General features: G+C 42.0%; 1 protein-coding gene across 3 annotated transcripts in view; it reads right to left on the reverse strand.

The window, feature by feature from the left end:
* The window catches only part of RBL2 (RB transcriptional corepressor like 2), a 52,689-nt gene extending 41,266 nt beyond the window's left edge, over positions 1–11,423 (reverse strand). The window contains exons 1-4 of one of the 3 annotated variants that reach the window (XM_047710007.1): positions 11,067–11,422; positions 8,019–8,149; positions 5,540–5,740; positions 1,452–1,516 (exon numbers count right to left, since the gene is read on the reverse strand). In XM_047710007.1, coding sequence (XP_047565963.1) covers positions 1,452–1,516; positions 5,540–5,740; positions 8,019–8,149; positions 11,067–11,306 — 637 coding nt within the window. In that variant the 5' untranslated portion in view covers positions 11,307–11,422. Of the gene's footprint in view, positions 1–1,451; positions 1,517–5,539; positions 5,741–8,018; positions 8,150–10,109; positions 10,226–11,066 lie in introns of those variants that run through there. The other 2 variants (XM_047710009.1, XM_047710008.1) reach the window with 2 other exon arrangements.
* Positions 11,424–23,221: the final 11,798 nt, after the last annotated feature.

Genomic DNA, 23,221 nt, shown 5'->3' on the forward strand with positions numbered 1-23,221 from the left:
TAAAAGTGACAGCAAGGGCGACTGCCACTATTAGAACAGTTTATATGCGCCTATGCCTTTATTTTGTACCACTTACCCGATCACCTTTACCTCCACTAAAGAAACATGCCAGAGTGATGGAAAGTAAAATAACTAGCAGCTTATTTTTGGCAGAAGAAAGATTTTTCTTATTTAAATTCAATTAGCCAACACACAGTAACATCATTAGTTCAGATGTAGTGTTCAATAATTCATCAATTGCATATAAGCCCCAGTGCTCATCACATTACTTGCCTTCCCCAGTACCCATCACCCAGTTGCCCCATCCTCCCACCTACCTATCCCTCCACAACCCTCCGTTTATTTCCCAGAGTCAAGAATCTCTCATGGTTTTTCTCCCTCTCTGACCTCCTCCCATTCAGTTTTCCCTCCCTTCCCTTATGATCCTCTGCACTATCTCCTATATTCCACATATGAGTGAAACCATATGATAATTGTCTTTATCTGACTGACATTTCACTTAGCGTAATACCTTCAATCAACCATAAAGCTCAAGGAGGAAGGCTGAGCTCTCATTTAACTAGCTAGGTAAAACTCATTTAATCAGTTATAATCAGACACATCAAACCCGAGACCAATGGAGTGACGCATCCTTGATTGAGAGCCTTTGCCTCTGGCAAGAAATGGAGAGCTAGATCTGGGTTCAGATCCTAGCTCTGTTCCTAGCAGCTAGTTTTTGGGCCTCAATTACCTAACCCTAAAAGTAAATTATTTGGGCTACTTGATCTAATAATGAGAATCTCTTACATTTATGAAATTCCAGCTCTGATTCTTTGGTTATAACTTTGTATTTTATTGGGTTTTCTTAATAGCAAAGGCATCCTACATAGTCTATGTAATTAATGTCACTTATTTTCTTCTTGAGATTACTAAGAATCATTTCTACATAGAAATATGGAGAGGACCAAAAAATAAAAAAATAAAAACATATTTCACTGACCTTGGGTAAGTTAAAGGAGATGAGAAGGGGGAGGAAATAAATTGTATCCAAAGGCATTGAGCAAGTGTCTTTATCTGAACAAGATGCAAAAAGTAATCTGAACTACACATACTGAGATGAGCAGTCACACTCAAAGAAATAAGACGTGGCTCATGAAAAATACAGCTGAAGATACCAGTACAGACCACTAATGTGTTTTCAGTCCGTAACTCAGAAGAATAGCTTTGAGCAGAAAAGATGTTACATAAGAACAAAATTAAAGGATTTTCCATTTTTAATAAAAGTAGTTTTGGACATTATAAAGAAATTTAAATCTTTTATGAAAAGGCAATACTCAAAAATGAATCTGAGACGAAAACCCTTAAGAAATTTTTCAGAGTGCATCTTTCCCTGATACACATTACAGATTGACAAAAGTGCTATGTGAACATTTAAATAAGCTACAATCTAGATAAATATTGCTCTGTCTTACCTTTGGCGTATATAAAGAGCACCCAACAAAAATGGAAAACCTCCGACACGGTACAGGGCTGTCGCCTTTGGGGGAGAAAAAAAAAGTCATGAGATAAAAGAAGCATGCGAGAAAGACACCACAAGTGACTATAAAGTAGGTGAGACACCAAACCCCCAGTTAAAGGGAATAAGAGCAGATTTACTTCAGACAGAAAACATGCAAGTTCTGCTCCAATCAAATCCTGGTAAGGACAAAGCCAAGGAGAGTTCATCCCAGAAAAAAGAAAATTCTGAAGAACTCTAAAAGGTTTTCAAGGTCAAGACAGGTAAGGCAGAAAATGAGTGACAACAGTTCTAATGACATCAGCAAGGCTGATGCTGCTTTCGGACCTGTGTATGCGGATTATTTCCCCATTTTGTTTCCTTTATCACAGTTGATAAACTGTAAACCCAACCCTCCCTCCCTAAAGACATTGCAGATTGCGTCAAGTCACAAAAGGACTATTTAATGTAACTTCTGGGCTTCCTAGAATTTTTTATTCTTTATCGTTAAGATGATCCATTCTATTTTGTCAATGCTGTCTGTTGAAGGGAGTTTTGGACCCTTTGGACGAGAGTTTTAAGCTCTCGTGTTTTCTACCAGAACCCCCTGCAATGTTTAGATAAAACATCTATGGTCTCCACATCCCAACAAGGAGCTCTAAGAAGAACAATCAGGACACTGGGGTTTAGTTCTCCCACTGTCCTTCACAAGGCACATTTGCTGTCCATATGCCTCGTCTCTTCATCTGCTGAACGATCATTCTACTTGGGCAGAGTTCTGTACTTAAGTCACCAGTCCCTGGCAACATTAAATGTCAGTGCCCTGCTTTTTAAAAGTGGCCTCTGGGGCACCTGGGTGGCTCAATTGCTTAAGCGTCTGACTCTTGATTTCTGCTCAGGTCATGACCTCAGCGTCATGAGACTGAATCCCTCGTTGGGCTCCACACTCAGCACAGAGTCTGCTTGAGATTCTCTCTCTCACTCTGCTCCTCCCCACTTTCGTGCATGTTCTAAGATAAGCAAAATCTTTTAAAAAATTAAAAGATACAAAATAAAAGTGGCCTCTGTACCACAGGCACATGAGAACTATTCAGTTTTAATGTCTACCAAGATAAAAGCCAAACGTTTTTTTAGCTTAACACTCAAGCCACTCTAAAAACTGAATCTTTAACTTGAGAACCCTAGAATTTAACCTACTACACCAAACTGCCTCTTATTTTGCTACTTCAGTGTATTCCTTCTTTATCCTATGCAATGAAGGCTCTACCTACATCTCCAAATTCACCCATCGAAATCCAACCCATCATTCCTTACTCCATGGATCCTTAGCTGACTGGCTCATGTACAGTGGTTTAATTTTGGCTCAGAAGTTGTACGTTTCTATTGTCTTTCACATTTCTACATGCCTCCTCTCCACAACTATACTGTAAGCTCTCAAAAGACGGTGGCTGTGGGGTTTTGGTTTTTTTTAAAGACTTGTGTCCTGGGGCACCTGGGTGGCTTAGTCGGTTAGGGACTCAACTCTTGATTTTGGCTCAGGTCATGATCTCAGAGTTGTGGGACTGAGCCCCGTACTGGGTTCTGTGCTGAGCATGAAACCTGCTTAAGATTCTTTCTCTCCCTCTTACTCTCGCTCTCTCAAAAATAAATAAATAAATACTTGTGTTCTATATAATACCTAAGAACATACTTCACACTAAGTTCTCAACAAATACCCAGTGACAAATTCTCAAAGTGTGTATGAGATGTAGTACAGAGTCGTGATGAAGCACATGGGTTCTACAAGCAGACCGCTAATTTCAGTAATAGCTCCACACTTGCTGTGTGACCCTGACCAAATTACTTAACCTCTCAACAGCTTATGTTTCTCCACCTGTAACAACATCAACCTCATATGGCTATCATATAGATTCACTGAATACAGATTTTTTTTTTTTATTTTTTAAGATTTTATTTGAGAGAGAGTGAGAGAGATCATGAGAGAGGAGAAGCAGACTTCCCATGGAGCTGGGAGCTCAATGTGGGACTCGATCCTGGCACTCCGGGATCATGACCTGAGCCGAAGGCAGTCGCTTAACCAACTGAGTCACCCAGGCGCCCCCTGAATACAGATTTAAATCTTAGAACAGTCCCCATAATAAATGCTCAATAAATGGTGTATGTTACTATTATTAGCCAAAAGTACTAATTAATGCATACAGAGTGATCTAAATGTAAAACTTTTAGAATAAAGTTATCTTACAATTTTCTTAACTATAATTAGGTAGTACAGATACCCTACTAAATATCAAAACAAGTACAATCTAAAATCATTTTCTACAAAACTACAAAGAGAGAAGATATTGTCTATCTTTCTGTAAATGATACAATCAGCCTCACTCAGATTTGGAACAAAGCACCTATCCAAACTTTGGAAATAGTTCTCCAAAACTACAAGCAAACTACACCAGCTGCTTCCTTAGCAGTGGGGTCAACTAAGAAAGTACAGAGATTCTTTTATTTTTAAAAGCTATTCACTTGGGGCACCTGGGTGGCTCAGTCAGTTAAGCATCTGCCTTCAGCTCAGGTCATGATCTCAGGGTCCAGGAATCGAGCCCCATGTTGGGCTCCCCACTCAGCAAGGAATCTGCTTCTCCCTCACGCTCTGCCTCTGCCTCTGCTCCTCCATTTCTCTCCCTCTTGTTTCCTCTCTCTCTCAAATAAATAAAGTTAAAAAAAAAAAAGCTACTCACTTACTTATGTAAACAACTTTCATAATTTGGGAAAAAAATTTATATTGAAAGAGAAGCAAAAAACAAAAAAAGAGAGAGCGAGCGAGCAAGCGAAAGAAAGAGAGGTAAACATTATTCATTCAAGTATAACAACTCCTTTTCCCTGACTTGTCAACATTCTTCTAGTTTAGTTTAAAAACAATTTCCAGGGGCGCCTGGGTGGCTCAGTCGGTTAAGCGGCTGCCTTCAGCTCAGGTCATGATCCCAGGGTCCTGGGATCGAGTCCCACATTGGGCTCTCTGCTCAGGGGAGGGCCTGCTTCTCCCTCTCCCTCTGCCTGCTGCTCTGCCTGCTTGTTCTCACTATTTCTCTCTCTCAAATAAAAAAATAAATAATCTTAAAAAAAATTTCCGATTCTACTTTATGAAAAAGTGTTCATGATAAAGGTAGAGAATTTACTTCCCAAGGTTGCCTTTATTGGGAAAGATGCAAAAACACTGAGCCAGAATAAGTTTATAGATTTTGCAGACATGATCAAAAAGCACAAATTCAAAAAAGATTTTTTAAATTTCCAAAAAAAAAAAAAAAAAAGAAAGAAAGAAAGCACAAATTCATGATCATTTTAGATCCCCTCCTCTTCCCCATCTAATTTCTCTACTCTTCATTGACTGTAAACTTCAAAATACACACAGAAGCCAGTTCAGGGGGATTATCTGTCACTAAGCTGGACATAAAAGTCAAATAATACAAATAGTCAACATAGCCAATAACAGAAAATCGAGGAGTCAAATTCTATAACCAAGGCAGCCAACTGGCAAAAATATCTAAGATCTGACTTTTGCATTTTTGGGTGCTTAAATGAAAAGGTTAAGTTTACAGAAATAATAATTCCATGCATTTTGCAATATGAAGGAAGCCCAATTTTTCATGGCTAACATGAATCAAGAAGGAAGAAATTATTATTAAAAGAGAACTATTGGAAAGAAAGACTATTTATGAAATCACATTTGTTTTTTTTTTGTTTTTTGTTAAGACTAGCAAAATAGGGGCGTCTGGGTGGCCCAGTCGGTTAAGCGACCAAATCTTGATTTCTGCTTAGCTCATGATCTCATGGCCTGTGAGCCCCATGATGGCCTCCTCCCTGGGCCTGGAGTCTGAGGAAGATCCTCTCTGCCCCTCCCCCCACACCCAGTGCATGCATTCAGTCTCTTTCTCTCTCTAAAAAACACAAAAACAAAACAAAACAAAAACCTAACAAAATAAACTGAGGGACACCAACTGAGGGATCAGAACTGAAGCACAGATCAAAAAAAAAAAAGTGTATTCCTGACTAACAAATTTTATAAAAACATACCGCTGTTTTCTTCCTCTCTGTTGACGAGGCTGCTCCTCTTGAGGATATTTAAAAATGTCCTGAAAAATGGGTTCATATTTCTTAAAAATTACCGCTGAAACAGTGAAGTTTCTTTCTAATCTCTCAGTACGTTCTCTGAAATGTGGGGGTAGATTTGCCATGTCTTCCCACTTCTTCATCTTGTTAAAAAATTCAATTAAGCTGATATTAAAAATAAAAAATGAGATATTTTCAAAATTAACACAAAGGTGGGGTACACAAATATAATTAAATCAAAAATTTAATTATATTACTTTAAAACGGTGATAAAATCACACCTCATGCCTCTGACTAGCTTAATCTCTTACAGATTGGTTTATTTCTCTGATTTTCCTAATCTATTTTTCTGAAATTATCAGAAGGCTTTATTTTTTAATTATGAAATATATAAAAATAGTAAATAATTAGAGTAATGTAACCAACACTTATGTATTCAACTGCCAAATTTAACAAACATTAACATATTGAAGAAATTTTGCCATGTTTGCATCAGATCCACCAAAACAGCCAAATTCCCATTTGTACTCTTCCCCAAACCCATGCCCCTCACTGCCTGCCCAAAGATAACCACCATTCTAAAGTTAGTCTGAATCCTCCCCATCCCTGTGACTATATTTACTACTTAGTATAGATACTATATGGATCTAAATGTATCCAAGAACAGTAAGTAGTATCTTTTGTATGTGTGGCTTTAAGATTTTAGATAAACAGTATCATATTTTAAGTAGAATTCTGCAACTTGCTTTTTCATTCAATGTTTCTGAGATTAACACTGTTAGATGTAGACCTCATTGATTTTAACTGTTAAAAATATTCCTTCTTATGAACTACGATGACTTTCTGCATTCATTCCCCAACCAATGGAAACTGAGTTCTATTTTTACATTATGACCCCAAAATGCTGTAATCGACACATTCTCGTACATGTACGTAAGAGCTTCTTTCGGGACACCAAGAAGTAGAACTGCTAAGTCGGAGACTGTGCGTCTTCAACTTCACTAGATTTGGTCAAATTTCCCATTTGAGGGGACATGCCAATTTATACTCTCACCAAAGTACACCAGCAAGAGTTCCCATTTCCCTACATAATGACCAAAGCTGGTTTTATCAGACTTCAAATTTCCCCAATCTGATGAGAGTAACGGATACCTTGTTTTTAATTTGAACTTCCTTGGTTACTAGTGAAATTGAACATCTTTACATACATCGATTAGCTATGTGAGTTTTGACCTTTGGGAAGCCACATTCTTTACCCCTCGTTTAGTGGCTGTTTGTCAAATACGCAACCATTTGTTAGTAGCTCTTTATATAAATCTGGGTGCTGTCAGTTATACACACTGGAGATACCTTCTCCTTGACATACTCTTTGTTTTTAACCCATTTTAGTCCATTATGGCAGAAAAGTAAAGAATCTGAACTCAAAGGTAAAAATTTAAAGATAGAAACTGAGTTTCTGAAATGGAACTACACCTGAAGCCTAGGACTGTATAATTACTTGCACTAAAATGTTGGATAAGTCGATTTACTACAGTATATGATGATGATTCCATAATCTGACATTTGCTTCTAAAGTTCCAATCCTAACTGGATTGCCCTGCCTCGCCTTTTCTTCTCCATAATGATGATACTTTTGCACCTTATTTAAGTCCACTTTTGCAGGTATACAGTTCAGGGGTTCAACTCTTTATGCACTGCCTCTTGTTCTTAAGCCTAAATATAATTTGGGATGGAGTTCAAGGTTAATAGACTACAGCTTAAATATTACATTTCTTCTTATTTTAATAGTAAGTGATTTTTTAAGCCATTAGGAACATAAATTTTACCTGTGGCATTCTCTCCCCACAAAGTGCCAAATAATCTTTTTCTGCCAATCTTTAGTAAGTCATAAAAGAAAATTCACCCAAATGGCACAAATGATAAATGTAATCAATTCAATTATACAACAGATAGAAAAAGCAATTTCTGCCTCTTCTTTAAACCATTATTTGGCCCTTTCAGTAACTGTTTTTAAGAGTGTTGCTTATCCCCCAATACAGGAAACAGAGAAGTCTTTACACACTCCATATATTAAAATACAAATCCTGTACATGTAGTTTTAAGTTTAATACCATATTTAATTACCTCTACAATTTAGAGTATATCCTAAAGTTTCTCAATATCCTTATTTAGAATTCTCCCAATAATGCACAGTAAGTCATAACCTTTAATAGTAAGTTCTTCATATAAATGCCTAATACATTAAAATTTTAAAACTTTTCACTAAAGAGTAAAAATATAATAGATACTTAAATGTAGTAAAAGAAAACCATGACCTAACTTCTAAATTCAGCACTCTATAGGTACAAATGCCTGGGAAATGATGAGAGGATTCTTAATATCACTACGATTTTTGAGTTTTCATATTTGTCACATTCTACCTTTCAAACTCTGACATAGTTACCTCTGCTCTGAACATCGCAGGATTCTAGTTAAAGATACATAGTTTCCTTCAACTGTCCCTTTGCTTACAGTTGGCACAGATTTTCTGCAAGCCACATATAAGGCACATGCTAACCAGTGAAGATCATTTCCCTGTAAAAATAAAAGAAAACTGAGTTTTAGCTAATGAGCTATATAAACATTTCAATATAATAGCCTTTCTAGATTAAATGGAAGGCACTGTTTTTATGTTTGCGGGAAACTGTATGTTCAATGATGGCTCTATCTATCCCATGTGCTCCTTATACTGGGACATAAACATTTTCACACTAGGAGATGGGAATCTGTGTTCCATTCCCTCATTTTCAACTGTCTCAACTAATAGCACAGATGAAAATGTTGCTATGTACCTTGCAAGATCAGAAAGGGCAATAATGATTCTACCTGGCTCACTCTCTCAGCATACATGGCCTGGGTGTCCCACTCTGGGACAAATTAACAGTCACAGAGACTCAATTTTCTTATCTGAGGGCTATGAGACTGAAATGAGTTACAAAGTATAAAGCCCAGGAAATACAAGAAATCAAAAGATAAAATTCTATAGCCAATACTCTGTATTCAATATCATATTGAGGGGAGTCTGGGTGGCTCAGTCAGTTAAGTGTCTGCTTCCACTCAGGTCATGATCTCAGGGTCCTAGGATAGAGGTCTGCATCAAGCCCTGCGTCGGGCTCACTGCTCAGTGGGCATTCCGCTTCTCCCTCTCCTCCACGCTCCTTCTCTCTCTCCCTATCTCTGTTACTGTCTCTGTCTCTCAAATAAAATATTTTTTAAAAATATCATGAGTGTTATTTTCCATCGTACACTTCCATGAGACTGACAACCTACGTTATCTTAGAGCATACCCGACTACAAGCTCCACAACGGTGGAGATTTTTAAGTTTTGGATGCTGCTCTGTCCCCACCATCTACAACAGTATCTGGCAAAGAAGAGGTGATAGGGGCATCTGGGTGGCTCAGTTGGTCAAGCCTCTGCCCTCGGCTAAGGTCATCATCCCTAGCCCTGCATCAGGCTCCCTGCTCAGCGGGAAGTCTGCTTCTCCCTCTCCCTGCAGCTCTCCCTGCTTGTGCTCTCTGTGTGTGTCAAATAAATAAACTAAGAAAAAAGGAAGAGGTGAACAATATTTGATAAATGACTATTTGTTCATTCATTGGGTAAACTGAGCTAAGACTCTGAAGTCCAAGTCTTTAAAAAATTGAGTAATCACACATGTGTTTTCAGAAACCATCAACTGTCACTTGCTCATAGAACACCGGGCTTCATACAACTTAACCTCTCTGAGCTGAAATACCTCAGCTGTATGGTGATAATTACTTGTTCTATGCAATTTAAGAGAAGATCATGAGGATAAAATAAGAGCTTATTTGGAAGCACTACGCCCGTCACTGAAACCACTGACCACGAGAACCACGGAGAAATAAACAGGAATATGACCCGTTCAGCCACAGCCACATCACCTAAGCAGAGGAAGGAGCTCTGTAACTCTCAAGCAGAAGCAGGGTCCACGACCGCCTTTTGTGCCAGCAACGACACAGGACCTTATTAAACCTTCAGAACAACTCTGATGGAGGCACAAATTATCTCAGATTTACATATCACAAAATTGAGTTTTGGAGTGGTGAAGCAAACTGTCCAAAGTCACCTAGGTCTGTCAAGTTCTAAAGCCACTATATTACTAGCCTTCCCCCCTCCCTCCACGCTGTAGATGTAACTACGGGGAGAAGGAATTGAAATAAGATTCTATTAATGCGGGACGCCTGGGTGTCTCAGTTGGTTAAGCAGCTGCCTTCGGCTCAGGTCATGATCCCAGCATCCTGGGATCGAGTCCCGCATCGGGCTCCTTGCTCCGCGGGGAGCCTGCTTCTCCCTCTGCCTCTGCCTGCCATTCCGTCTGCCTGTGCTCGCTCTCCCTCTCTCTCTCTGACAAATAAATAAATAAAATATTTTTAAAAAAAAGATTCTATTAATGCAAGAATAAACAGAAAGTAACCTTAGTGAGTTACACACAGGCCAAAAAAAAAAAAAAATCCTATTATTATAATTAAACAATACCTTGCTTAGGACTCCTCATTCTACCGGCCCCGCACTTTCCCCAAATTGTAAAACAACTTCAGAAAATCTCACGGCCTCCTGTTTAATGCCACACACAGGCAAACAGCTGGTAAACAATCCAGACTTCCGTGTCACTTCCCATTGGTCCATAAAGGGGAGGTGCCTACAGAGTTGAGCCTCACTGGCTAGAAGGGCCAGTTTTCTCATCCGCAAGCCCAGTCCGAAGAAAGGGACATGACAGGCCGAAATCACAGAGGGTACAGAGTCCCGGGTAACGTCTGGGGTGACCAAAAGGTCCTCAAGGTCGTCCCAGTCCGGACTTCCTAGGGACAAATGGGGGGCGTGTATCTATGTGCAGATAGGCAGGAAGCCCGTTTCATTTGCCCGCAGGAAGGTTCGCCTCGGTGTACACACAAACCCAGCCCGAAACTTAACGACGCGCTTACTCCACGGATGCAACGCCGGGACAAAGGCAATTTGGTACAGCAGGCAAAGAACTGAAGGAGCAGCCTAGCAACCGAGGCGCTAAAATCGGGCTGATCTCCGTGGGAGCACAGCCAAGTCCCCTCCCCTTCTCCTTACGGCCTCCACGACTGCACCTGTTCATTCCGCCAACAAGGTGGTTGTATTTTTGCAATCATGACCCCAGCACGACCTCAGCCTCGCGCTGCCACTTTAGGGCAAGAGGTGTTCCCCCACTCGGAACTCGAAAGGGAACAGCTGCGAGACGAGGGTCAGTTGCAGGGCCGCTAAAAGCTTCCCGGAAGCCAGGTCTTCAGGACCGAGGTGCCCAGGAAGGAGTCCCACGGCTCTGCAGGCTGGGGACCGGAGACCCGGGGCCTGCCGGTCTCCGCGCTCCTGCAGAGCGCCCGACCCGGGGAGGGGAGGGGCCCCATTCCCGCGGCGGGGCGCGACGACTAGGCCCGGAAAGCCCCACCTCTCTTCCCCCGGGCGCACCTCCAGAGTGTAGCTCTCGCTCATGTTGCGGTAGCTGTCCCAGGCCTCGGCCCGCGCCGCCTCGTCCATGTTTAGGCGGCTGCACAGCTCCTCGAACCGCTGCTGGGTCTGAGGCGCCGGCGACCGGGCCGGCTGCGCCGCGTCCTCCGCCTCCCCATCGTCTTCCTCCTCCTCATCCGAGGCTGCGGCCGCCGGAGGAGGAGGCGGGGGCGGCGGCGACTGGTCGCCTCCCGACGGCATAGCGCACCCCTGGGCGGCCGGTCCTCAGGTGAGCTGAGGGCCCGAGCCCGCAGCCATTCAAACCGCGAAGCGCCCGCCCGTCCGCCGGCCGCACGGCGACTGCGCCGCCACCAAAGTAGCGAAACCTCTTGTAGGCACCCGTAGTTCCGAGCGTGGCCTGCTGGGAAATGTAGTCCGAGCCGGAAGCCCACGGGGGTCAAAAATCATATTAAAAAAATCAAGTTTCTTGAGCTAAAATAAAAGCGCCTTTGCTAGTTTTTAAGTACGTCCCGTGGTGGACCCATTCGGCAGAACTGTATTGAAGAGAACACATCCAAAAAACATTTTGTGATGGTTAAATATCCAATGTATCTCCAAAATTAATACTCATTATCTGGGTGTCCTTATCTCTAAAATAAGAACAATAGCAAACAAGGGCCTGTCTGCCTAGTTGTAATTTCAACATCGCTCCTAATTTCTCGTTCTTTCCTATGTTTTAGTTTTATGTGAGCCTTTCAATTAAACACTGGATTTTTTTTTAAAGCAGTAATTCTTTTATTTCCCAAAGGGCAAATTTACCTTCACTCTAAGTGATACGTTTGTACTATCCTCAGCTTTCTTAACTTTATTCCGTTATTTTTACGTTGCTTTCTCTTTCAGACTTGAATCACTTCAATAACAATGCTCTTTGATTTATAAGTGGGTATAGTATTAGGCATTTTTGCATTTGAGGAACCAGTAACGTATTGCTAATTGCCATGGGGTCACTTCCTTCTCTCTTCAGTGTCCTTTTTGAGCCCAGCCACCATACTGTGAGGAAACCCAGGTTACTTGGAGCAGCATATTATCAGTGGTAGACAAAACTGAGCGTTAGTTAAAGAGGTGAAATCAGATTTTATTCAGACACTATTGACCATAAGGGAGAGAGCTGAGCTCCATTCCAATCTGTGTAGAGGTGGTGGGGTGTCTTAAAGGGAGAATGAAGAACTAGGGATGAGAGAGAGTGGGGCACCTGGGAGACTTAGTCGATCATGCATCTGACTCTTGATTTCAGCTCAGGTCTTGATTTCAGGGTGTTGAGTTTGAGCCCCGAGTTGGGCTCCACACTGTGCATGGAGCCTACATAAAAAAAGAAATAAAGAAAAAGAAAAAAAAAAAAAAAACACAAAACACCTATGGCTAAGACATGTTACCTACCAACTGCTTTTATAGGACCCTCAATTTTGCATGTGTAAAATTCTTACCCTGTTGTGATATGATAGCCCAAAGGAATGTCAAAGCCCCTAAATGGCAGTTATCTAGAAGTAAACTTTATTTTTACTCTGTATATATGACCTTAAAATACACGGCTTAACTGTGAATATTCACATAAACTTTTATAAGACAAAACAAACAAACAAAAATGCAGTGGTCTTGAAACTTTTTGGTCATGTCCCCCTAAAAGAACTACCTTCTAGCATATTTTAAATTTGACATCTAAATTTTTCATTAAAAGTTTAATCAGGTGTAATATCCAACATGCAACTATAAACCTTTGAAAAGAAAACTGTTACTAACCTATATCCAATGGACTCATAACAGTTTGATACTCACTATCATCTATTTCAAAAATCCATGAACAAAACTTTGCTTTAGCAATTAGAAATTTCTATCCTACCTTTCTCTCCTTTACCTCATATTCCCATTCTACTCCAACATAATTTTATCCTGGTAAGTTTTGTGTTCAAAAGTTCTTTAGGGATTCTCTTCCCATTTTCTTTCAGCAAAAACATACATACAAATGAATTTTTTCAAGTATCTTCTGTTTATTCTTTCATATCAGATTCGTCGAGGTATAATTTGTATGTGGTAAAATTTACTCTTGTTAAGTATACAGTTCTACGAATTTTGACAACTACACAAAGCTACGTTCACCACAATCATACTATAGAACATTTCCATCCCCTGAAAAGTTTCCTAGTGCCCCTTGTTAGTAAATCCTTGGCAACCACAGACCAATTTTCTGTCCCCATAGTTTTTCCTCTTTTCCAAAATGTCACATGAAAGCCATCATACAATATATAGCCTTTAAGGGGCACCTGGGTGGCTCAGTGGGTTAAAGCCTATGCCTTCGGCTCAGGTCATGATCCCGGGGTCCTGGGATTGAGCCCCACATCGGGCTCCCTGTTCAGCGGGGAGCCTGCTTCCCCCGCCCTCCTCTGCCTGCCTCTCTGCCTACTTGTAATCTCTGTCAAATAAATAATAAATAAAATCTTTTTAAAAAATATGTAGACTTTGAGGGGCACCTGGGTGGCTCAGTGGGTTGAGCCGCTGCCTTCGGCTCAGGTCATGATCTCAGGGTCCTGGGATCGAGCCCCGCATCGGGCTCTCTGCTCAGCGGGGAGCCTGCTTCCTCCTCTCTCTCTGCCTGCCTCTCTGCCTGCTTGTGCTCTCTCTCTGTCAAATAAATAAATAAATAATCTTTAAAAAAAAATATGTAGACTTTGAGTCTGGTTTTTTTCAACTTAGCATAATGCCTTTCAGATTCATGGATGTGCCTGTAGTTTGTTCCTTTTTATTGATAATATTCTACCATATGAATGTCCCAACGTTTATTTATCCATAACAGCTCGGTTGTTGCCTGTTTGGGGCGATTGTGAGTAAAGCTACCATCACATTTAGGTAAATGTTTTTGCAGAGCATACGTTTTTTATTACTCTTGGGTCAACACCTAGGAGTGTGTCATGGACTAAATGTTTGGGTCCTTCCCAAATTCATATGTGGAAGCCCTAACCCCCAATGTGATTGTATCTGCAGATAGGGCTTTTAGTAGGTATGTAAGGTTAAATGAGGTCATAAATATGTGGCCTCATAAGAAAGTCACATGTACAGATGGAGGAAAGGCTTATATGAACACACAGGGAGAGGTCTAGCAGATGAAGACAGAGCGGTATTACTGGGTTATATGGCAAATGTTAAACTTGATATGTAACTGCCAATTTTTTTTTTTCCTAAAGTGGCTCTATCATTTCACATTCCCACCCACAATGAAATTTACATTTGGGGACTAAGTGGTACAAACTTCCAATTACAAAATAAATAAGTTATAGGGATGTAATGTACCACACAGGGAACAGAGTCTATACTAATCTAATAATTTTGTACAGTGACAGGTGGTAACCAGAATTAAAGTGAGGGGCATTTCATAATGTATAAAAATAACAAGTCACAACAATATACACCAGAAACTGATAGAGAGTCATTATTCTTAAATTAAAAAAAAACATACATTTACATTTATTTCCTATGATCATGAAGCTATAAGTGTTGTATTCCTTTCAGATGAGTGATCAGATGGCTTTTACAGCTGCTATGGCTTCAACTTGTGTTTGCGCTTTAAGTGTCTCCCACAATTATTCAAAGAAAGAGGTGTTGGTACCAGCAAAAGCCAGTTGAGGGCGCCATCGACTCAGGCAAAGCTGAGACCAATGTACTTTTCACCTGGTATGTGAGAAGCCTCTGGTTGAGACCCGAGTTAACTAGCACTTTATCTGTGATTAATTCCAGTCAGGCACCTGTGTCCCTTATGGGCCCATACTATAAGCCCCTCAAACCAGCTTTCCCGGCTGGGAATCAGAATCTGCCTGCTAAAAATTCAATTCGCAGTATAAACTACAAAAACTAGCTACACTGAGGAGCGCCTGGGTGGCTCAGTCAGCTAAGTGGCCCGCTGGATTTCAGTTCAGGTCATGATCTCGGGTCCTGGGACTGAGCCCCCACATCAGGCTCTGCACTGGGCGGCGATCCTGCTTCCGGATTCTCTCTCTCCCTCTCCCTTTGGCCCTCCCCCAGCTTGTGCTCCCTTTCCTTCTCTCTCTCTCAGATAAATAAATCAATCTTAAACAACAAACAAACAAACAAACAAACTAGCTAGATTGAATATACAGGGAAGCCTTGGCAGTCTGGAATGAATGCCACCTGTCTTTTCAGTCCTCTATAAACAATTATAAACCTTTTTATTATAAACCATCATTGTCTTCTGATGCCTACCGGGTCTGTTGGAGTAGGTATTGGGTTACATACATTCAACTGCTTTGTACTGTTGAGTTTTAAGACACTCTGTCTAATTTGTGAATAACATGTTTTTTCTCTCATTTGTAACACTCCATCAGTAATTTAATTACAAGATTTAAAAATAAAAAATAAATGCTTTGTCTATTTTTATCTTCCTTTTTGAATTCAGGCAATAAGATGTTTCTTTTCACTGAAGTCACCGGATGACCTACTGATAACCCAGGAAGAGGGCTTGCAAACAGAGTAACCCACCGAGAGGTGGCTGGGAATGTGTCTGTCAAGTTAATGACCAATAGGGCATAAGTGAGTGAGGGCCTTTGAGTGGAAAGCACAGACACTAATGACTGAGTTTAAGAAATCAATCTAGGGCATCTGGGTGGCTCAGTGGGTTAAGCCTCTGCCTTCGGCTCAGGTCATGATCCCCGGGGTCCTGGGATCTAGCCCCACGTCAGGCTCTCTGCTCAGCAGGGAGCCTGCTTCCCTTCCTCTCTCTGCCTGCCTCTCTGCCTACTTGTGATCTCTCTCTGTCAAATAAATAAATAAAAATCTTAAAAAAAAAAAAAAAAAAGAAATCAATCTAGACCACAAAAGACCCCCGGAAGCCAAAACAACCTTGACAAAGTAGAATGAACTATACTACAAAGCTATAGTGATCAAATCAGTATGGTATTGGCCTAAACAAACTAAAGCCCAGAAATTAACCCACACATATACAAAAATCAACTCAGACTGGGCTTGGAGATAGAACTTGAAAATGTGAAACTCTTAGAAGAAAACAAAGGCAGCAAGCACCTCAACTTTGGTCTTGGCAATGATTTTCTGGATTTGATGCTAAAAGCAAAGGCAACAAAAGCAAAAATAAGTAAGTGGGACTACAACAAACTAAAAGGCTTTTGTATAGCAAAAGAAAATCAACAAAATGAAAAGGGAAACTACAGGGGTACCTGGGAGGCTCAGTGGGTTAAGCCTCTGCCTTCGGCTCAGGTCATGATTCCGGGGTCCTGGGATCAAGCCCTGCATCGGTCTCTCTCCTCAGCAGGGAACCTGCTTCCATCTCTCTCTGCCTGCCTCTCTGCCTACTTGTGATCTCTGTGTCAAATAAATAAATGAAATCTTTTAATTAAAAAAAAAGAAAAGAAAAGGGAAACTACAGAATGGGAGAAAATATTTGCAAATCATATATCTGATAAGGGATTAATAGCCAAAACATATAAAGAACTCATACAATTCAATAGAAACAAACAAAAAGTTCCAGTAAAAAAATGGAGGATCTGAATAGAATTATTCCAAAAGGACATACAAATGGCCAACAGATATATGGAAAGGTGCTTGACATCATTAATCATCAAGGAAATGCAAATCAAAATTACAAAATAACACTTCACGCCTATTAGAACGGCCATTCTTTTTTTTTTTTTTAAGATGTTATGTATTTATTTGACAAAGAGAGATGGAACACAAGCAGGGGGAATTTTGGAGAGGGAGAAGCAGACTGCCCACTGAGCAGGTGGCCTGACGCAGGGCTCAAACCCAGGACGCTGGGATCATAACCTGAACTGAAGGCGGACACTTAACGACTGAGCCACCCAGGTGCCCCTGGAATGGCTATTCTTTTTTTTTTTTTTTTCAAGATTTATTTATTTATTTATTTATTTGACAGAGAGAGATCACAAGTAGACAGAGAGGCAGGCAGAGAGAGAGAGAGAGAGAGAGAGAGAGGGAAGCAGGCTCCCTGCCGAGCAGAGAGCCCGATGCGGGACTCGATCCCAGGACCCTGAGATCATGACCTGAGCCGAAGGCAGCGGCTTAACCCACTGAGCCACCCAGGCGCCCCTGGAATGGCTATTCTTAAAAAGAAAAGAAAAAGCGTGAGGATGTGGAGAAAAGGAAACCCTTGTGGACTTTGGTGGGAAGGCAAAATGGTGCAGCTGCTTTGGTAGACAGTATGGAAGTTCCTTAAAAAAAAATTGAAAATAGAATTACTAAGGGCTCCTGGGTGGCTCAGTCAGTTAGGTACCTGGTTCTTGATCTCTGTTCAGGTCTTGATCTTGGGGGCCTGAGTTCAAGCCCCGCATTGGGCTCCATGCTGGGTGTGGAGCCTACATTGAAAAAAACAAAACAAAACAAAAAACCCAAATGACTCAACAATCCCACTTTTAGGTATTTATCCAAAGGAATTGAAATCAGGATCTTGGGGTGCCTGGGAGGCTGAGTGGGTTAAAGCCTCTGCCTTTGGCTCAGGTCATGATCCCAGCATCCTGGGATCGAGCCCCGCGTCGGGCTCTCTGCTCCGTGGGGCGCTCTGCTCTGCTTCCTCCTCTCTGCCAGCCTCTCTGCCTACTTGTGATCTCTGTCTGTCAAATAAATAAATAAAATCTAAAAGGAAGGAAGAAAGAAAGAGAGAAAGAAAGAAAGAAGGAAAGGAAGAAATCAGGATCTTGATGAGATATCTGTACCCCCGTGTTCATTGCAGCACTAAGCACAACAGCCAGGACATGGAAACAACCTAAGCATTCATCGATGGATGAACAGGTAAAAAAAATGTGTGTGTGCATATAAAATGGACCATTATTCAGCTATAAGAAGAAGGAATTGAATTCCTGCCACTTGCAACAACATGGACGGATCTCAAGGGCATTATGCTAAGTAAAATAAGTCAGACAGAGAGAGACAAATATTGTATGATCTCATTTATATGTGAAATCTAAAAACAAACAAGCTCATAAATACAAAAAAAAAAAATTGGTGGTTGCCAGAAGCAGGGGGTAGGGAGTGGGCAAAATGGGTGAAAGTGGTCAAAAGATATAAACTTCCAGTTATCAAATGGATGAGTACTGGGGATATAATGGACAGTATCGTGACTATACTTCAGGGTGCTCTATTGCATGTTTGAAAGTTGCTAAGAGAGTAAATCTTAAAAGTTCACATCACAAGAAAAAAGTGTGTAACTCTGTGGTTGTGGGTATTAACTAAAGTTACTGTAGTAATCATTTTACAACATGCATAGACACCGAATAATTATGTTATACACCTAACATAATATAATGTTATATGTCAGTTATATCTCAATTAAAAAAAAAAGAGTGGTGCCTGGGTGGCTCAGATGTTAAGCCTCTGCCTTCAGCTCAGGTCATTATCCCAGGGTCCTGGATTTGAGCCCCGCATTGGGCTCCCTGCTTGGCGGGAAGCCTGCTTCCTCTTCTCCCACTCCCCCCTGCCTGTGTTCCCCTTTCTCTCTGTGTCTCTTTCTGTCAAATAAATAAAATCCTTAAAAAAAAAAAAAAGATTAGGGGCTCCAGGGTGGCTCAGTCAGCTAACTGTCCAACTCTTGATTTTGGCTCAGGTTGTGAGCTCAGGGTTGTGGGATTGAGCCCCACACGGGGTGGTCCATGCCAGTGGGAAGTCTGCTTGGGATTCTCTCTCTCCCTCTCTTCCCTCCCCTCCTCTAAAATGAATAAATAAATCTTACGGATATTAAAAAACTTACGGTGTTCATAATTTCATAACATATGCATATATCAAACCATGGCTAGCAGAAGAGAAGAAGGATTGGTTTCAGGTGGAAAAAAGGCTTACTGAGAGAGAGAGAGAGAAGACACATGAGTGGGGACAGAGGAGAGAGGGAATCACAAGCAGATTCCCCGCTCAGTGCGGAGCCCAACCCAGGGCTCAATTCCACAACCCTAAGATCACGACCTGAGCCAAAATCAAGAGTCAGATGCCAGATCCCAGGGTGGCTAAGTCGTTAAGTGTCTGCCTTTGGCTCGGGTCATGATCCTCAGGGTCCTGGAATCAAGCCCTGCTTCGGGCTCCCTGCTCAGCAGGAAGCCTGCTTCTCCCTCTCCCACTCCCCCTGCTTCTGTTCCCTCCATCTCTGTGTCTCTGTCAAATAAATAAAACCTTAAAAAAAAAAGTCATATGCTTCATTGGCTGAACCACCCAAGGGCCCCTAAATAAATAAATCTTAAAAAATAAATAAATCTTTTTAAAAAAGAATTAAAAAGAAATCAATCTGCATTGTTCAGAGATTTTCTTGGGGTCTGATTATTCATCCCCTCATTCATTCATTTACTCATTTACTTAGCCAGAGAACCTACCATCAACCCTTTCAAACACTCAACAAATGTTTAGTAACCATCTGCTATAGGTCAAGTTTGCCAGCAACTGAGGATACAGTAGCAAATGGGACCAGTGTGGTCTCTGTCCTCACAGAGCTTGTGATCTCATGAGGAAAACAGACCCAAAATAAACAACGGTCAAATATGAATATGTTATAAAAAATAAATTTAGCAATCTATGGGAGTGCATCACAGAAGCCCTTTAACCGTGTGTGTGTGTGTGTTGTGTGCACACACATGTGCAGGAGTGGGAGTGGGGGTAACTGAGTGGTTGGAGGTGGACAAAGGCTTTGCCTTCCTCCCTTTCCTTTCCCTGAAGAGAAAGCTAAAAAGAGAGAGAGAGAGAGAAACTATGTGTGGTTATGGATGTTACTAAAATTATGGTGTTAATCATTTCATAATATATACATATATCAAATCATAGCTAGAGAATGGGAAGGAGGTTTGGTTTCGGGTGGAGAAAAAAACTTATGCAAAGACCTTGAATCAGGAAAAGACATGGGCCATTCAGGGAATCGCAGGAACAAGAATGTGGTTTAAGTGTGAAAATGGAGAAGAAAAGGCAAGAGGTGTGGATAGAGAGGAAGTGAAAGACCTGGGAAAGATTTGGGACTTGATTCTAAAGCTGAAGCCACTTACATTTTTAGGTTAAGGAGGGCAGTGACACACCTCTATCCCTGAAACCTAGAAGAGTGTTGAGCCCTTAGTAGGTGTTCAACAAATATTAATGAACTAAACACCTAGCTTGATTTCCAACCCAGCGTTCCCCAAATAAAATTGATTATGCTGATTAGATTGATTTCCTCTGTCATCATTAAGAATGGGATGCCTGGGTGGCTCAGTCGGGTAAGTGGCTGCCTTCAGCTTAGGTCATTATCTCAGGGTCCTGGGATCAAGTCCTGTATTGTTCTCCTTGCTCAGCAGGGAGTCAGCTTCTCCCTCTGCCTGCTGCTCCCCCTGCTTGTGCTTTCTTACTCTCTGTCTCTCAAATAAATAAAACATTAAAAAAAAAAAAAGAATGTAAGGCACCTTGGGGTGTCTGGGTGGCTCAGTTGGTTGAATGGCCGACTCTTAGTTTTTGCTCAGGTCATGATGTCAGGGTCATGAGACTGAGCCACGTATCAGGCTCTGAGCTCAGGATGGAGTCCGCTTGCTTGTCCCTCTCCCTCTGCTCCTCCCATCACTTTTGCACTCTCTCTCTAAAAGTAAATAAATACATCTGTTCTTTTTCAGATTTATTTATTCATTTGACAGAGAGAGTGAGCACAAGTGGGGGGGGCATCAGAGAGAGGGAGAGGGAGAAGCAGGCTTCCCACCCAGCAGGGAGCCCGATGGGGGGCTCGATCCCAGATCCCAGGAGCATGACTGGAGCTGAAGGCAGACACCTAACCATGCAGGTGCCCCATAAATAAATAAATCTTAAAAAAAAGAATAGGGGCGCCTGGGTGGCTCAGTGGTTAAAGCCTCTGCCTTCGGCTCAGGTCATGATCTCAGGGTTCTGGGATCGAGTCCCGCATTGGGCTCTCTGCTCAGCAAGGAGCCTGCCTCCTCCTGTCTCTCTCTGCTTGCCTCTCTGCCTACTTGTGATCTGTCTGTCAAATTAAAAAAAAAAAAAGAATAAAGAGAGAAAGGAAGGAGGAAGAAAGGAAGGAAGGAAGAAAAGAAAAGAAAAAAAGAATGTAAACCTTTCTAGTTATCTCGCTCTCTGAGTGACTTCAGCCAGGATGAAATCTCTCTCTCCTTTACTATCACCTGTCCTTTCGCTGTGCCCTCTAGAACCCTCAGCATTTCCTTATCCCACAGGCTTCAAGGCCAGGAGGAGGGGCTGTGTCTTGTCCGCCGCCCACTGTGCCCACCAGAACCTTACTCTCCATGTCATCAAAGCTCATGCCCTGAGCCCATCATTTCCATTTTTTCCTACCAGAATATGATTTCAACATTGTTCCTGTGGATCAGGCCAAAAGACTTGGGCATCATCCTTGATTCCTCTTTCTCTCACCTCCTGCATTCAATTCACCTGCTATTTCTGTCAGCTCGGTCTTCAATTATTCAGGACCTAACCAGTTCTCATATGTCTCATTGCCAATCCTCCAGCGCAAGCTTCCAGCATCTCTTACCAGCATTATAGCAATTTCCTCCCAGCTGGTCTCTCTGCCTCCTTCATCCTACAGCAATTTCTTCTCAATAGAGAAGCTGTGGTGGTAATTTTATGTGTCAACCTGGCTGGGCCAGAGTGCCTAGATATTTGGTCAAACGTTATTCAGTGATCTGTGGGGATAATTCTGGCTGAGATTTACATTTAAGTCAGTGTACTTTGGGTAAAGCAAATGGCCTTTCATAATGTGGTGGGCCGCGCCTAATCAGTTGAAGGCCTGACTAGACCAAAAAGACTGACCTCCCCCAAGTACAAGAGAATTCTGCTAGAGACAGCTTTTGAACTTTAACCCACTGGCTCTCCCCTAGGTCCTCATCCTGCTGGTGCACCTGCAAATTTTGGACTTTCCAGGCTGCATAATCGTGTGAACCAATTCCTTAAAATTGATCAATCTCTCTCTCTCTCCTTCCACATCCCCATCTCTCTGTCTCTCTGTCTCTCTGTCTCTCTCTCTCTTACTGGTTCTGTTTCTCTGGAGAAACCTAATAGAGCACCTAAGATAACTTCTTTAAAAAAGTGAGTCATATCCTGTCTCTCCTCTGTTCAAATTACTTCAATGCTTCATTGAAGTAATGCTTCTGACTCAGAGTAGAAGGCAACCTTGAGAAAACAGCCTTGTAAGGTCCTTCTGGATCTGCCTCATCTACCTACCACCTCAAGCACACCTCCTGCTACCGTTCCTCTCTCTACTTATACTACAGCAGCCTACATAAATAAAGACACAAAATGCATAAATGTGCGATGTGTCAGGCAGAGTTGGTGTTTGTAAAGCCATGAGATTGGGGCGGGATCACCAAGAGCGTGAGTGGGGAAGAGAGGAGGATGAAGGACAGCCTCCAGTGCTCAGAGGTCTGAGAGAAGAGGAGGAAGAGAGGAGGGAAAGGGGGTGAGTGCCCCTGTCTAGCGACACCGATGGTGCAAGAAAATACACAAATGGATGCTGCGTAGGTGACAACATGGTCCTGTGGGCCAAGAGCAGTTATGGAGACCGCTGACCCATAACTAGATCAAGGCAAGTTTACGAGGGTTTGGGAGGAGAGAAATCAGAAGGCAGAGAATTCTTGAGTTTTGCTTCAAAAGGGAGAAGAAAAAATAGTACAGAAGTGGGGAGGGATGGCAGGTGAGAACAGTTTTGTTTTGTTCATTCATTTGCTGTTGCATTCAGATAAAAGAAACAAGGGGGCACCTGGGGGGCCTAGTTCCTTAAGCTTCTGACTCTTGGTTTTCTGTTCAGGTCATGATCTCAGGGTTGGGAGATCGAGAGAGGCACCGGGCTCTGCCCTTAGAGGGGTGTCTTCTAGGGATTCTCTCTCCCTCTGCCTCTCGCCCCACCTGCACGCGCTCTCGAGCTCTCTCAAATTAATTAATTAATTAAATCTTAAAAGAAAAAAAAAAAACAAAGAAAGGAGAGCATGTTTGGTGTTGGTAGAAATGACTGGGCACCAGCACTCCCTGGTCCTCCTGGTTCCTGGTTCCTGGAGAGAAGAGACTTCTCTCACAGGCTGTACAGGACTCAGTCTGTACCCCGGTCGCACCCCCCCACCCGCACCCCCCCAACCCCTCACCCCCTCCAGAACCCCCTGCCGTTGATGACCCCTCCCTCACCACGC

This window comes from Lutra lutra, chromosome 17, assembly GCF_902655055.1.
Source record: "Lutra lutra chromosome 17, mLutLut1.2, whole genome shotgun sequence".
NCBI classification, from domain to species: Eukaryota; Metazoa; Chordata; class Mammalia; order Carnivora; family Mustelidae; genus Lutra; species Lutra lutra.